This window comes from Protopterus annectens, chromosome 8.part0 (genome assembly GCF_019279795.1).
Source record: "Protopterus annectens isolate FY-2018-M chromosome 8.part0, PAN1.0, whole genome shotgun sequence".
Classification (NCBI taxonomy): Eukaryota; Metazoa; Chordata; order Ceratodontiformes; family Protopteridae; genus Protopterus; species Protopterus annectens.
This window is the reverse complement of record NC_056741.1, coordinates 169340850-169355091: the sequence shown is the minus strand read 5'-3', so window position 1 is coordinate 169355091 and position 14242 is coordinate 169340850. Positions and strand designations below refer to the sequence as shown.

General features: G+C 34.1%; 1 protein-coding gene across 3 annotated transcripts in view; it reads left to right on the top strand.

Annotated features, from left to right (window-relative positions):
* The window catches only part of LOC122808689 (hepatic lectin-like), a 440487-nt gene that overhangs the window by 293716 nt on the left and 132529 nt on the right, over nucleotides 1–14242 (top strand). For all 3 annotated transcript variants that reach the window (XM_044079677.1, XM_044079675.1, XM_044079676.1), the window contains one exon: nucleotides 3440–3618. In XM_044079677.1, the coding sequence (XP_043935612.1) occupies nucleotides 3440–3618 (179 nt within the window). The remainder of the gene's footprint in view (nucleotides 1–3439; nucleotides 3619–14242) is intronic.

The window sequence follows — 14242 nt, the reverse complement described above, 5'->3', positions numbered from 1 at the left end:
GCTCATTTCAATTTTAAACCATGATTATAAAGTGTTTATGTCTATAATGGCTACAAGAATGACAAATGCATTGACAGAATTGATAGATATGGATCAATGTGGTTTTCTGGAGAGGAAGCAAACATATGACAACATTAATACAACAATGGAAATCTAGATAGAATCAGAATGTAAGAAAATGCTATTGTTGTTGGGGGGGGGGGGTCTTGGTGTAAAGAAAGCATTTGACAAAATAAATTGAGATTATATGGGTAGGGTTCCCTGATACAAGAATAAGATTAATTAGGAGGATATATGTGGGATCAGAGGCAAAAATCAAAGGGGGAAGTTTCCTGTCTAATAAGGTGTCTTAAGAGAGGAACCAAGCAGGGTTGTCCTCTTTCCCTTTTCTTATTTGCATTATATTTAAAACCACCATCAAAGAAAATAAGGGACTGAGAAATTCAAGGATGTGATTGGTATGGCAATTAAGAAAAGTTGGCTTTATTTACAGATGATATTAATTTGTAACTGATAAAACCAGAAAAAGGATATCTCAGTGTTGTGGAACATTCTGATACAGTTTCAAGTTTTTCGAGATATAAAATTAATGAAGATAAAACAAAGCTATAGCTGTAAATTATGTACCAACACATGAATTTGTTCTACAATAGTAATATTTATGGGGAAATGATAAAATGAAATATTTAGGAACTAAAAGGGATTGTGTTATGGTACCTAAAGATATGTGAGAAAAGACTAAACAAAAAATAATACAAAAATTGAAAATCTGGAAGTACTTGCCTATGGATATGGATAGCAAGGGGCAAGCAGTAAAAATGTGTTTAGTCTATTTAGCTTTATACACAGATCAGGCATATTTTTATTAACATGAGTGGAAGTTGTGGATAGTAATTAATAAAGAGTTGAAGGATTTTATCTGGGATGGGAAGAGGGAAAGATTCAACTGGGATAAGCTGATACTTCCAACAGAATAAGGTGGTATAGGATTATCAGATTTGATGGGATATTTTAGAGCTACAACGTTAAGGCTCTTATACATAACACAGGCAGAAAACAATTCAAAATGGAAAAGGAAGATGATGACGTGGAGGGGGATTCAAGAAATAAGTAGAGAGTGGGATTTTAGATGCAGATCCTTAAGGAAAATAGCAACAGTTATACAGAATATTATATTCATAAAGTAGCAAAATGTATACAAAGAGCTAACCCAATGTGGAAATTGAAAAATGAGATTCTGCCACTAGTGATGACTGCAATTATGGGTACAGAAAACAAGGAAGAGGAGGATGGAATTTATTGGAGGAAGCTGGCAAAAGAACCATGGTATTGGGAATGAATAATTAGAGAGGGAAATAGAATAGAATGTGAAGAGGCCATGACATCTGTACTGCAGGCTCAACATTGCCTTTTCTATCAGGGATTTATTTCAGAATGTAAGTAAAGACAAAATGGATAAGGGAATGAGATAATTAGTACAGCATAAAAAATATTATATATACAAAGCAATCAGATAAGGTCAGAAAAGATTAGGAAGACAGAGATTAGAAAAGCAATTCAGAAAGAAACAATGGGAAGACATATGTATTGCTACCAAATATATAACAAAATCTTAAAGAATGAAGATTTTTGTTTGACTGTGTTTGCGTAGGTACTTTTATACCCCGTGCAGACTCCAAAGAGTTTTTCCTCAGGTAGATGGCAAATGTAGGTGTGATGGTAAAGAAAGAGGTGACCAGGAGCATATGTTTTAGGAGTATAATGACTTGACAGACTTTATAAATTCCCTGCAGAGTACCCCATCAGGAATACTAGGCAAACAAACAAGTGTAACTAAGAAAATTATTTTTTGAGCTCAGATACAGGATCTGGATTGCCTAGACATAGTAAGGCCTTGTTAAGTTTAATTCTGGTAGCTGCCAAAAAAGCAGCTACTAGAAAATGGAAACCGAAGTCTAAACCAGCTGTACTTAAAGTAGTGAAGATTGAATCAGAGATAAAAGAACAGGAAGTGGGGTCTATAGAAAAGGCTAGGAGCAAATTACATAGAAAAATATGGGAACTGTAGAAACAATACATGCAGAAATATGTTTTTAAGGAATGAGGTTTAAGAAAAGACAGGGACTGAAAAAGTTATGTAATGTTGATCTGATTATATTGTATAGAAAATACATGTGATATATAATGTTTGTAAATGTGAACTTGTTAATATGGTTTGTTTAGTTTTATATAAATGTAAATTTGCCTGTGTCACAAGTGATAATTCAATAAAGGTGTATTAAAAAAAATATTAGCCCACGTTGCCTGCCACTCATTGGCAATGTTTATGGATACAATGAATAAAAGGGTTCTGTCATTAACCATTTAGATTCTTGTTTTGTTTTTCATAAGTATAAATGAATAATCACAATGACTTTTTTTAGAAATATGTTGTTCTTATCATATGCAACTTTATTCTTACTTTATAGTAATGTGTTACAAATATGATATAGGATAATATAAGTTCCTCATTGATGTTGCGCATCACTGTTGAAATACTATGCTTGAGTGCTTACAACTTGTTTTGCTATATCTCTGTTCTATGATTTTAAAGTGCTTATATTTATTTGCAGTCATAATGTATTCACATTGTATTGTATTTCATCTGTGATCCTTGGCCTGGATCATAGTTGTGGAAAACTTGGACCAGCCAAACTATAATGTTAATGAAGAAGTACATGTGTACGTACTTAACTAAATAGAGATGTGGGTTGCAGAACTTCTGAGATCATCCTGCCTTTACTGAAATGATTGGTAAGACATCATCCTGGTCAATGTGTCCTGCTTTATTAGCCACATAGAGAAAAGCAATTAAGCTGAGTGTGTGGTCATCAATGACGGCAGAAATGCAAATACAAAAACTAGTTACAAAGTTACAAAAAAACAATTTATTGCTAGAGTGAGATGAGAGAAGTGGAGTCGAAGAGGAATGGTAGGTTAGAATGTATGGAACATTTGTCACAGTGAAAGCTGGTCTGCTTGAAAAAGCACAGGAAATAATGTTTTACAGAGAAAGAAGTTGCACTCTGGAAGCAGTGGTAGAGAGTTGGTTAACAGAACAGTTTGGGACTCACAGAGACAAATAGAAAATGTGATAGAATGACAGTGGTGGGATGGCTATGTAAAGACTAAAGTATCTGGCACAGTCAACAAACCCAATGTCTTTTTTCCTGTTTCTATATTTGTATTAACATATGTTCATAATAAGTGAATGAAGAATACTGTGCAAGTTTAATATTTACCTGAAAACTGGGTTTGTAAATGGTCATTGCTTATAATAAAAAAAAGTATTTGCAGGAATGCTAACAGACAGATATTTCAGTCTTTCTAGTATATGTTTTACATGTCTTCAAATGAAGCACATATAATGACTTCCATTGGTGTATATTTTTTATAATAGGAAGTTCCTGTGGAGCTCCTCCTTTGGAATGGATCATTTCAGAAACCTCTCCCAGGCGATTAAATTTCAAAAACAAAATCTATTACTTTTCTGAAGAATTTTTAAGCTGGACAGCAAGTAGGGACAGATGTTTGGCAATAGAGTCAGATTTGGTAGTGATCAACAGCAGAGAAGAACAGGTAAGAACAGGACCACTGAGTTCTAATTTTAAAAGACAGCATTTATCGACTGTTTTCTACACAATAACTACTGCTGCATAATCGTAAATTTGATGTAACCTTAGCATGATTTTTTTGGCCTTTTTTTTTTCTGACCAGCAAGCATCCCCATGGCACCTTCCTGATCAACTGATTCCTCCATCATCCCTGGCATTTGCACCCTGCCTCTTCCTATTGGGGTGTCTCTCTTTTCCATGAAAGCATACCTTTCAGCAAACTGATCTGATGCCCATGAAGTAGGAGGCAAGAGTTGAGTATAGATAGGTCATCTGGCATAGATGTTTGGAGTATGCATGTCCACTAGCCTTCTCTAACTGCCAGGCAAATGCTGCAAAACAATTGTTCATGCACACTAACTAAGCCACTGCATAGTTAATAAGTTACTATCCCCAGAGCGCTATGTGAGTTGGTGCAATTCCAGCTTTTATGCAACCTAATGCAGGCCTGTGACCAGACAATTCCCTCCAAGAGGAATGAATTAGCTTTCTGATGCTCACTCTCTTCTTCCCCACTTGGTTGATCCTGTGGCTTTTGGGTCTGCTACCTGAGGCAGTATTACCAGGACTGCAACCACAGCTCCATCCATCTGTACTATGAAACCATTTTTTTAATAATGTCTGTTGTTTCACAAAAACAAAATCAAAAATATCTCCAATAACTAAATTATTTTCCATTTATAGTTACCATTATTTACAAAAATATATTTAATAGTAATAAATCAGCTTTTATATTTCTCCCCTTTGCAGCTGATGTCAACACTTCATATATTAAACCACCTACATCCTGATGTCCCCAAATATTTTGCTGAAAAGCTTCAGATTGTTTTCCTCATTTTCATTTATAATAAAAATCTCCTTGTTACATTCAAACCTGGTATCCTGTGTAGCACTCTTAGACTTCTCCAAATTCATTTTTAAAATGATATCACAATGTAGATGTTTAAATTGCATGTCATATGCTACTGTGGTTTGGTTTTATTGGCTGGAATGTGTCAATAAAGACTTAAAAAAGTAAAAACTCATTGAGCATTTAGAAGCCATAGAGCTGGAACATTTGGATGTCTTTCAGGGATAATTTGCATATATTCTATGGATGTCCTTAAAAGGAGGTTTAAGGTTTTAAACAGTGAAAACTTTGGTTTGCCCAGGTCCTTTAGTCATTGTTTTGCTTATGTGGCTTTTCTGTGTGACCTTTTCAATTGCTGTTTAGAATAGGGGATCTCAAGATTCATCCAGAAAATCTAACAGGCCAGGAAGACTGAATCAGTCAATTAAGCAAATGTGATCATCGATAATGGCTTTCAGATGGCATCAAAATGATCTGCCAAACTATCCAGCAATTTCAGTAGAGGGAGGACTTTCTTTGCCAAGACTGTTTTCAGCAAAGGTGAAGACACTGTCCAGAGGTAGGAAAAACACTTTGTGGAATTTCTAAATCCTGTGGCATGTCTCCCTCTGAGGAGACAGTACAAGAATAATCTAATAGGACTAAGTCTATTTCTGATAAGGTCTTGTTTTTTTCATTTTAATTTCTTCATTTGTTGACCTGGTAATCAAACTGATTATCAGGGATCTTTTTCAGCCAAACACAGGGGTAAAGTTATTAATTAATTTATTTATTATTATTTATTCTTTATTAACCAGGTTAGTCCTATTAGGCTAGTTGCCTCTTTTCAAGGGAGATCCAAAGTGGTATTTATTCTACTAGGGGAAATGTGTTCAGGACTTCAGGGAACTTCCCCTATTCTTTGTTTTTCCATAATTGTGGAAGAGCTAGCCACAATTACATGCACGTCTCAATCTAGTGCATTGGTAGCTGGAAGGATGGTGCATGACATGGACAAGACAATTGAAGCAGTGGACGTAAATGTCAACTCTCAGTGAGACTTAGAGGATTCAGAGGAGGTAGTGTTTCAAGCTGAGTCAAAATCAATAGTAAAAGACGATTCTGTTGTTACAACTCTCCAGCTGGGAAGCTTGTGGGATGATATATTACAAGTTATGTTAATCCTAAGCCAGCCAGAGAATGGAGGCAATGTATCTTGCATTGAAATAATGGATAAAATACAGAAGGAATACAAGGAAGTAATTATTTATTTATTTATTTGACATTTGTTGACCAGTAATGTCTGATTGAGCTTCTACCCTTTTTCAGCAGAGGCCCAGGGAGAAAAGCTCCACAGAGTATTACATGCACCACAATAATGTTTACAAATGGTACAGTATACATGAGGTAATCTAAACATGCATTATAATGCTTGGATTCCCATTTGTAGCATGAGAGTTTAAAAAGTGTAATTTACAACAAAGGCAATAAAACAGTATGCTAAAGTCTTTCATATATCTCCAATACATAAGGAATTCCCCATTTGGAGGGACGTAATGACAATTAACTCAGAGTTTAAGATAAGATTACAGAAAGTACTGTATATCAAGTCCTAGTTCTTACAAGCAACAGCATGTACATCAATAGTCAAAAGCTGAGGGGAAGTTGATAGAAAAAGGTTAAGTGTCCAGAGAAAAAAAGGATTGTGGGGGGTTGGCTATGGGTAAAACAGGGAAAATTAGAGATTTTTTAATTTATAAATAAGTGTGGAGAGTAGTAGTAGTTAGAATCAAGTGAAATCTTACAATGGGGAGTAAGCTAAGTGGGAAAAGAAGGGAGGGAGGTAAATATGAGTAGTAAATCAATTTAGTGAAAAAATGCATTAAGAGCTAGAGTTCTGTGGCTAGAATTAAGTATGAATTGAGAAGGGGCTGTACGCAATGGGGGTCAGGTGATTAAGTTCACGGTGATTGTGTACAGGACCAAGTCCAGGTATTAGTAAAATGGACTTTTAGGGCAATTTTGAATGGGTGGGGCTGTGTGATAGATCTGATTATTAAAGGTAGCTTATTCCAGTGGATAGGGGAAAGATAGTTGTAGATGGTTTCTCCAATTGATTTTTTAGGTTTGTAAATGTTAAGGAGGATTTGACTGGTGCTTCTAAGTTTTCTGATTGAGAGGTAGTAATTTAAGATGTTAGAAATGTTAGGGCAGAAGGAGGGTTTGTACAGGATGGAGTGGATAATATTAAGTTGAGAGAAAATACGTTGATTGGGGAACTCAAGCCAGTTCATTGTTTTCAAGCCAGGCAGTGATGGGATTTAGGTTGAGTGTTGGCAGCAAATCTAGCTATTTTGTAATATGTATTTTATATCTTATTCAGTAGTGTTGTCTGTAGGTTAGTGAGGGTTTAGGAGCCATAGAAGAGACAAGGTAAGAGATAAGCAAAAGAGAGTAACCATCTTGCCTCTAGTATGAGATTTATTTTGTTACGGTATAGTAAGCCAAGCTTTTGGTTAGTATTTTTAATACAGTAATTTATATGAAGGTCGTACTTTAATTTATCATCAGTTATGACCCCCAGTAGTTTGGTATGTGATTCAACATTGATGGTGGAGTTGTCTAACGAGGTGATAGTAAAAGGTGAGGTGTAATGAGGGAGTGATTTAGGCAGAACCAGAAGTAGTTTAGTTTTCTTAACATTGAGTATTAGCTGATTATTGGTTAGCCAGGTTTGAATATTTGTGAAAGTTTGTTGGGTTTTGGAAAACAAGTCTGAGAAACAATCAGATGAGTTGATGACTAGAATCATCTGCATATTGGATGAGAGTTGAACTGTGACAGTATTTATAATGATTGTTAGTAAACATGTTTAATAGAAGAGGTCCTAAGATGGAGCCTTGGTGAACACCTGTGGTGATTGGCAGAGGAGGGGAGAGTGTAGAAAGCCATCTAACAGATTGTTTAAATTACTTAATTACTAAAAGGGATGTTATACCAAAAAACAAGACATATGCAGAGACAGTAAGAGATAAACTTGAGCAGAAAGAAAAAGAGATGGTCTGAAAGAAAGTATGTAGTGAGAATACAAAGTAAGAAGGATGTCAAACTAAATAGATGCAAAGTATGGGACACTATATTTCTACTTTGGGTGTGAATGTACAGGAGCTAAGAGCTTTTGTTTTGATAAACAAAAAAAAAACAGTTTGTGACATTTTTTCAGGCTGTTGATGGAATGGAAAATTTGGGGGTGAATATGAAAAGATACAAAATGGTAACCGATGGAACAATTATGTAGTAAAACCTTTTTTTTTCTTAGGAGAATATAAAACATTCATAAACAATTTTGGATGAAAGTAGAACAAGAGACTTTGAAAAGACATTTAAAAATGTTTGTAATGAAGTGATGGACATTTCAAAAGTTTATGACAATAGAGGTTTATTGACTGGGGAGTGTGATTGTAATGTTGTTATGAAAATGGAAATGGAAAATTTTTTGTACATTCCAAGTGTTATAAATGTTGGTGGTAAAAGGGGTGTAGTAAACAAAAGCATGCTTTTCTGTGACAAAGAAGGATATTTTGAGAATAATTGTGATAAAAAAAAACTATATGTGTGGAAAAACAGGACAGGATGCAAAAATGTGAATTAGAATGTTATAAATAAATTGGGCATTTATGGATGGATTGCAAATAAATAGCTAAATGACAATGAAACACTATGGGTGGATATAGAACAAAATGAAAAATAACTAGAAATTGAAACTGAAGATAATCTAGAAAAGAACAATAGGAAACAAGAAGATAGAGAGGTGGTAGAAAAAGAATCAGAAAATGGTGATGAAGAGGATATAAACTAGAAAGCAGTGGAAGGAAAACAAGAGTTCCATTGGAAGATGGGTGAAAGATAGGAAAAGGAAGTTTAAATTAATGAATTTAAAAGAAAAAAGAAAGGAAACAGGTAATAGGCAATGCAAATTAAAAAAGGGTATATGATCTCCTTCAAATTAAAGAAAAGAGAGCATAACAATTTAAGAATTATTTAGTAAATGTAAATAATATGAAAAATATTATGAAAATATTAGGGATTTTAGAATGGTGTAATAAATGTGATGTCAGTATAATTGTATTAGAAGACATGCAATGTTTAACAAATGAAGAAATATTGCAAATAGAAAAAATATGGGAATGAAATATAATATGGAGTTTGGGAAATGAATGATGTTTGAATATAGCAGTAATATGTAGGAGATTAGTAAAAACATTAGATATGACACTGGTAAGGATGGGAATATTAACTATTATTGTTGTGAGATGGTAAGAAAAATATATAGAATTATCTCCTCATATGCCTTTGTTATTTGTAACAAAAGGGATGTTTTATTTTAACAATTATTGGATATAGTAGTGAACATGAATATCATAATAACAGGAAATTTTAACTGTAATTTAAGAGGAAAAATAAAAAGGAAGGAAAGCATATAAGAAACTTGGTTGAAGTTATGAAATGTGGCAAGTTAGTTATATTGAAGATAAAGTTTTGGAAATATATAAGAGGTATTCTTAAATCAGAAACTGATTATTTTATAATACCCAAAGGAATAGGGATAGTAGAAGAAGTAGTTGCAATGGGGTTAACAGACTATTTAGTAATATGGATGGAGATAAATGAAAATAAAGAACATATAAAGAGATGAAAAGGAATAAAAACAAATAAATGAAAATGAATGGAATGAAAAGGGAAAATAAATCATGCAATTATGTTGGGATCATGTTACTATGAAACCATTTCACGTTATTTAGTCTGAATGGTGGATTACATTTAAAACTAAATATAATAATTTTTCTTTAAATGACAGAGGGAAATCATAAGGATAGAAAAATAAAGATATGTAGAGCTATAAATAAATGTTTTCAAAAAGACAGAAAACAATAAGAGAGAGAGTATTATGATAAAGAAAAAGAGTTATACAAAAAACTATGAAAATATTAAGTAATTGCTATATAAACAAAGATATTTATTACAAGGAAGAGGTGTCAGCATATTTGAGTAAGATTGTGAAAGAAGTTAGCAGTGTAATGAGAATAATAAAAATAAGAAAGGAGAGCTAGCAAGAAAACAAACACAGATAAGGGACACTGTTATTCATTATGCGGAAGGAATGTTTAAAGACAAAAGAAAGAATGTAATAAAATATGTAAACTAATTTTTTTTTCAAATCAAGTAAATTAGGAAACTGAGAAAGAGAAAACTATGCATGAATTAGATAAAGTCCTTAGACAAGTAAATATAGACTCAGTAGCAGTCCAGATGGAATAGGATATGAAATGTATCAAAATATAACGGAATGACAAAAGGAATACTTGTTACATGTTTAAATGAATGGTTAAACAAATTTTTTTGTTGTAAGGGATTGTGTAGTGGAATATTAAAACTTATTTGGAAAAAATAAAAAGAAGATACAAAGAACTGGAGATAAATAGTATTAAATGATGCAGATTATAACATTTTATTAAGCTAATTCAACAAAGATTAGAAAATAAAATGGAGAATATAATGGAAGAAAATGTATATGGTATGAAAGGAAGGAGATGGCAAGAACTGTTAATGATAGAGAAATTGTGGATGATATTTTAAAAAGAAGAGATGATGTAAGACTTATGGTAGATGATATTAGTAAAGCATTTGATTCAATAGACCATAAGACATTTTGGGAATCAATAGATGCATATAATTTTGTACCAAGATTAAAAAAGTTTGTATGACAGCATATAGTAATAATAATATAAGAATTTTGATAAATAGTTCATTGAGTAAAGAAATAGGGATGAGTGATGGGATAAGACAAGACTGTCCTATGAGTGGTATATTATTTGCTTTAGCTATAAATATGGTGGTAAATAAGGTAAATTGTAAAAGGGAAATGGGAAATATGTAATGCAAACAAGTGTAAATATTCTAGTTTTAATGACATATGCAGATGATATTATTACATTTATTAAAATAATTTATGGATGAAAGAAGCCATGTTTTGTGTGGTAGATTTTTTAAACTACATAGGCATGACATTAAATAAGGATAAAAGTAAAGGTTGGGGGATAAGATAAAGATAGAAGGAATACAGTTTACAGTGAAAGAAATGTCAATATTTGGAATACATTTTGGTAATGAAATAGTAAGTAGAACACAATGGGAAAATATGTTAAAGGAATTGAAAGAAATTTATTGTCAATGGAAAGCATATAGATTATCCTAAAAGGAAAATGTCCCTTTATCAAGTGTGCATATGATCCCAAGAATGTATGAAAAACAATTATTTTATGTTTATATGGGGATCTAGATTAAATCCTGTCAAGACAGAAGTATTATATAGGAACACAAATGAGGGGCTTGGGGACTATTAAATCCATCAGTATTTGTAGCTTCATTGAATTTGCATAAAGTGTTAAGATGGATAAATGAAAAAAATAAGAAACTAGTAGTAAGACTGCTTAAGCATACATATGGATTTTTCTGGGAGACAATAAAAAGAAATAAGAGAGAAAAAGAATTTATTACTGAAGAAATAGAAAATTATCAAGAAAAAATAAAAATGTGGAAGATAAGCATAGATCAAATAGAATGTTTGAAGAACATGGTAGAGGAATATATTGATAATAATAATTAATAGATTCCAAAGACATGCATCTGGAGCATTTCTCCCCAGGCCTCTGCTGAAAACAGGCTCTGTGGAACCTAGTCGGACATTCCCGGTCAACAAATGTTAAATAAATAAATAAATAAATATTGGTACACTATTATTTTGTTAACCCATGGGAAATTGTATCAGAAGAAATAATTATGGTTATAAAAGAAAGAAATAAGCAGACTAGCAAAGTAGACTGTCAAGATTTTCTATGGAGACTGGGATTAAAGAAATTGTCAGCAAAAACAAATATGCCTTATAAAAAAAAAGGTGAGATAATATGTTTGTATTGTGGTGAAGAAGAGACTACAGAACATGTTTTTTTTTTTTTAATGTAAAAGAGTTCTGAGACTATGGGAACGAATTATGTGAGGAAAACTTTTTGGAGAATTAAAAAATAGTAATATACATATACATATAATTGAATATGGGTATTATAGGAATACGAACAAATAATATAAAATAATGGAAAAAAGTTCTTTCAGTAATATATGAGTAATCTAGAATGAGAGATTAAATTAATTTATGCTTAATGGAAAATGGATATTATCATTCATATTAAGAAAAATCTGATGGTAGTTATGGAAAAAGAGTGGGGTCTAGTTAAAAGAAAAATGTATTAAGATGAAGAATAGAATGCGTAAGGTAGAAATTAAGTAAATGCATAACAGTTTGAAAATCTGTAAATATGTACAGAACTGTATAAAAATGTAAAATGTAAATAAATGACCTGTACTCCTTTCTATAGATCCTGTGGGATCTTTTACATCTAACTGAACTATCCCCAGCTCAAGCAGATATGACCTTGATTCAATGTCTCATCCAAAGGACGACACAGTCAGGATTGTAGCACCCTCCTCATGCTGTACTGCAGGTGCTAACACTCAGTCTCCCTTGTGTGGGAGTAGAACCCACAATCCTCTGCATGAAGGGGGATTGTGCTACCTGTTAACCACTGGCACTAACATAGAATGAAATATACAAGGATTGTTTTGCCAATCAACCAATATTATTCTGGGAAGAAGGTATGAGAAGAACGTGCAAACTTTACACAGACAGTGAAGGAGATCAGGACTGAACCCCGGACCCTGTAGCTTTCAAGTAGAGATCTTAACCTCTGAAGAACCATGATAAGTACTGCACTACAGGAATTAATACTGTAGGTGCACCAAGGCACTAATGAGAGGCTACAGGAATGGATGAGGTCTGCCCAGAAGTGCTGACAACACTGGACAATGCTGGTGACTTCTGGTTAATCTGTTTCATGGAAGATATGGTAGTACTCCTAAACTGGCAAACTGGTATGTTGGCCATAAGAATTATAAAAGGGGACATACTGACGTGTTCTAATTATAGAAACATTACATTACTTAACCTCCCTAACCCAGAGTGCAGGAGGAAGGACTTTGTTCAATAGCTGAGCATATAACTCTGGGAAAAGCAGTGCAATTTCCATCCTTGCACTGATATTGAGGAGAACATGGCATTGTGAGAGTTTTGCAGTACTGTCCACATGTATTTTGAAGAACTGCAGAAAGCATGCTTGCCTAACTCTGCATTGTGAGGTCCCAGTACTAGTGCCGTATGTCACTCAGTCACTGCAGCTGAGGAGTATGACTTGTTCCCTGAAATTGTAGCATTAACTAACATACAGCACATTTATTTTGCATGTTGAACTCTGCAAAGGTTGTGTCTTGTCCCCCTTTATGTTAATCAAGGCACAGCTTGTGTACTCGAGGGTTGCATCTTTGTTGATTGCAGATGATTCTGTCCTCTTATGCTCAAGTGATTGTCATCTCCAGGATCTACAGGAGTGGTTCACATCTGAGGCTGAAGCAGGTGGGATAACATTCAGCACTTCTGAATCAGAGGCCATAGTTCTGTGTGACAAAAAAGTGTACTTCTGTCTGTAGATGAAAGGAGAGCAGATTAAACATCTTGGGCTCTGCTCATTAGAGAAGGGGAAGTTTTTGGAGAACTGACTACAAATAGGTGCATAAAAGGCATCACTTCAGACAATGGACAGGACTGTGCTGGTGAAACTAGCAAAGAGTCATAGGAAGAAACTCTCATTTTACAAGACATTTTTTCAGCATTTTCACCTGTGGTTGCAAGCTTTGGGCATTAAGCAAAGGGGAATTCACAGAAAAAAAGGTAAAAGTTAAAGGATTGAGGTACCTTTACATGGGCTCACTCTCAGTAGCAGTGCAGGGTGAGTAGATCAGTAATCCAGAAAGATCACATAGTAGGGCTACAGATCTTCTGTGCTAAGGGGTGTTAGATGAATTGATTTGGGCACTGCATCTCTAACAGAGTGTGTACAAGGCAAAACCCATTAGGAAGACCCCCTGGGTCAGAAAGAGACCAGTCTAAAGAAAGTATTTCTTTAGCTTGCTCGGAAATGCCTGGGATCTCATAGAATGTGTTAGAGACTGTTGATAGGAATAGAGATGCCTGGGCTACCCTGCTCAGCTTATTACCATCACAACTTCACTGGGACAAGTGTTTTAGAAAATGGATGGGTGGATGGATGGATGGATGGATGGATGGATGGATGGATGGATGGATGGATGGATGGATGGATGGATGGAAGATTGGATGGATGGATGGATGGATGGATGGATGGATGGATGGATGGATGGATGGATGGATGGAAAGATGAATAGATTAAATAATGCTTATATAATTCTGATGATTTATCCCTGGTTTGGAATGTATGTCTCTAATGGACAGAGGCAATTTGTAAATGGTTCATCTCCCAGGCCCTAGCTTGTAAATGTTTCATCTCCTAAACCCTGCTTACACTTAACAAGGGTATCAGAACTTGCCAGAGATTTGGGATGCATGTCTAGGCTTAAAAAGGCCCTTGTGGTCATTAGCCTAGTAAACACCTATGAATCTATGAATGATGCCTTATTATTGACATTGAATATAACATGTATGTGCATTTTTTTTTTTAATTTCACATACTGTGAATAAGACATCTACCAGCAGTACACTAATGTGTGATATTTCACTTAGCCCCAATATGGATTACCCTGGACAATTGCCAGAGCAAACTGCTGATGTTAGTTA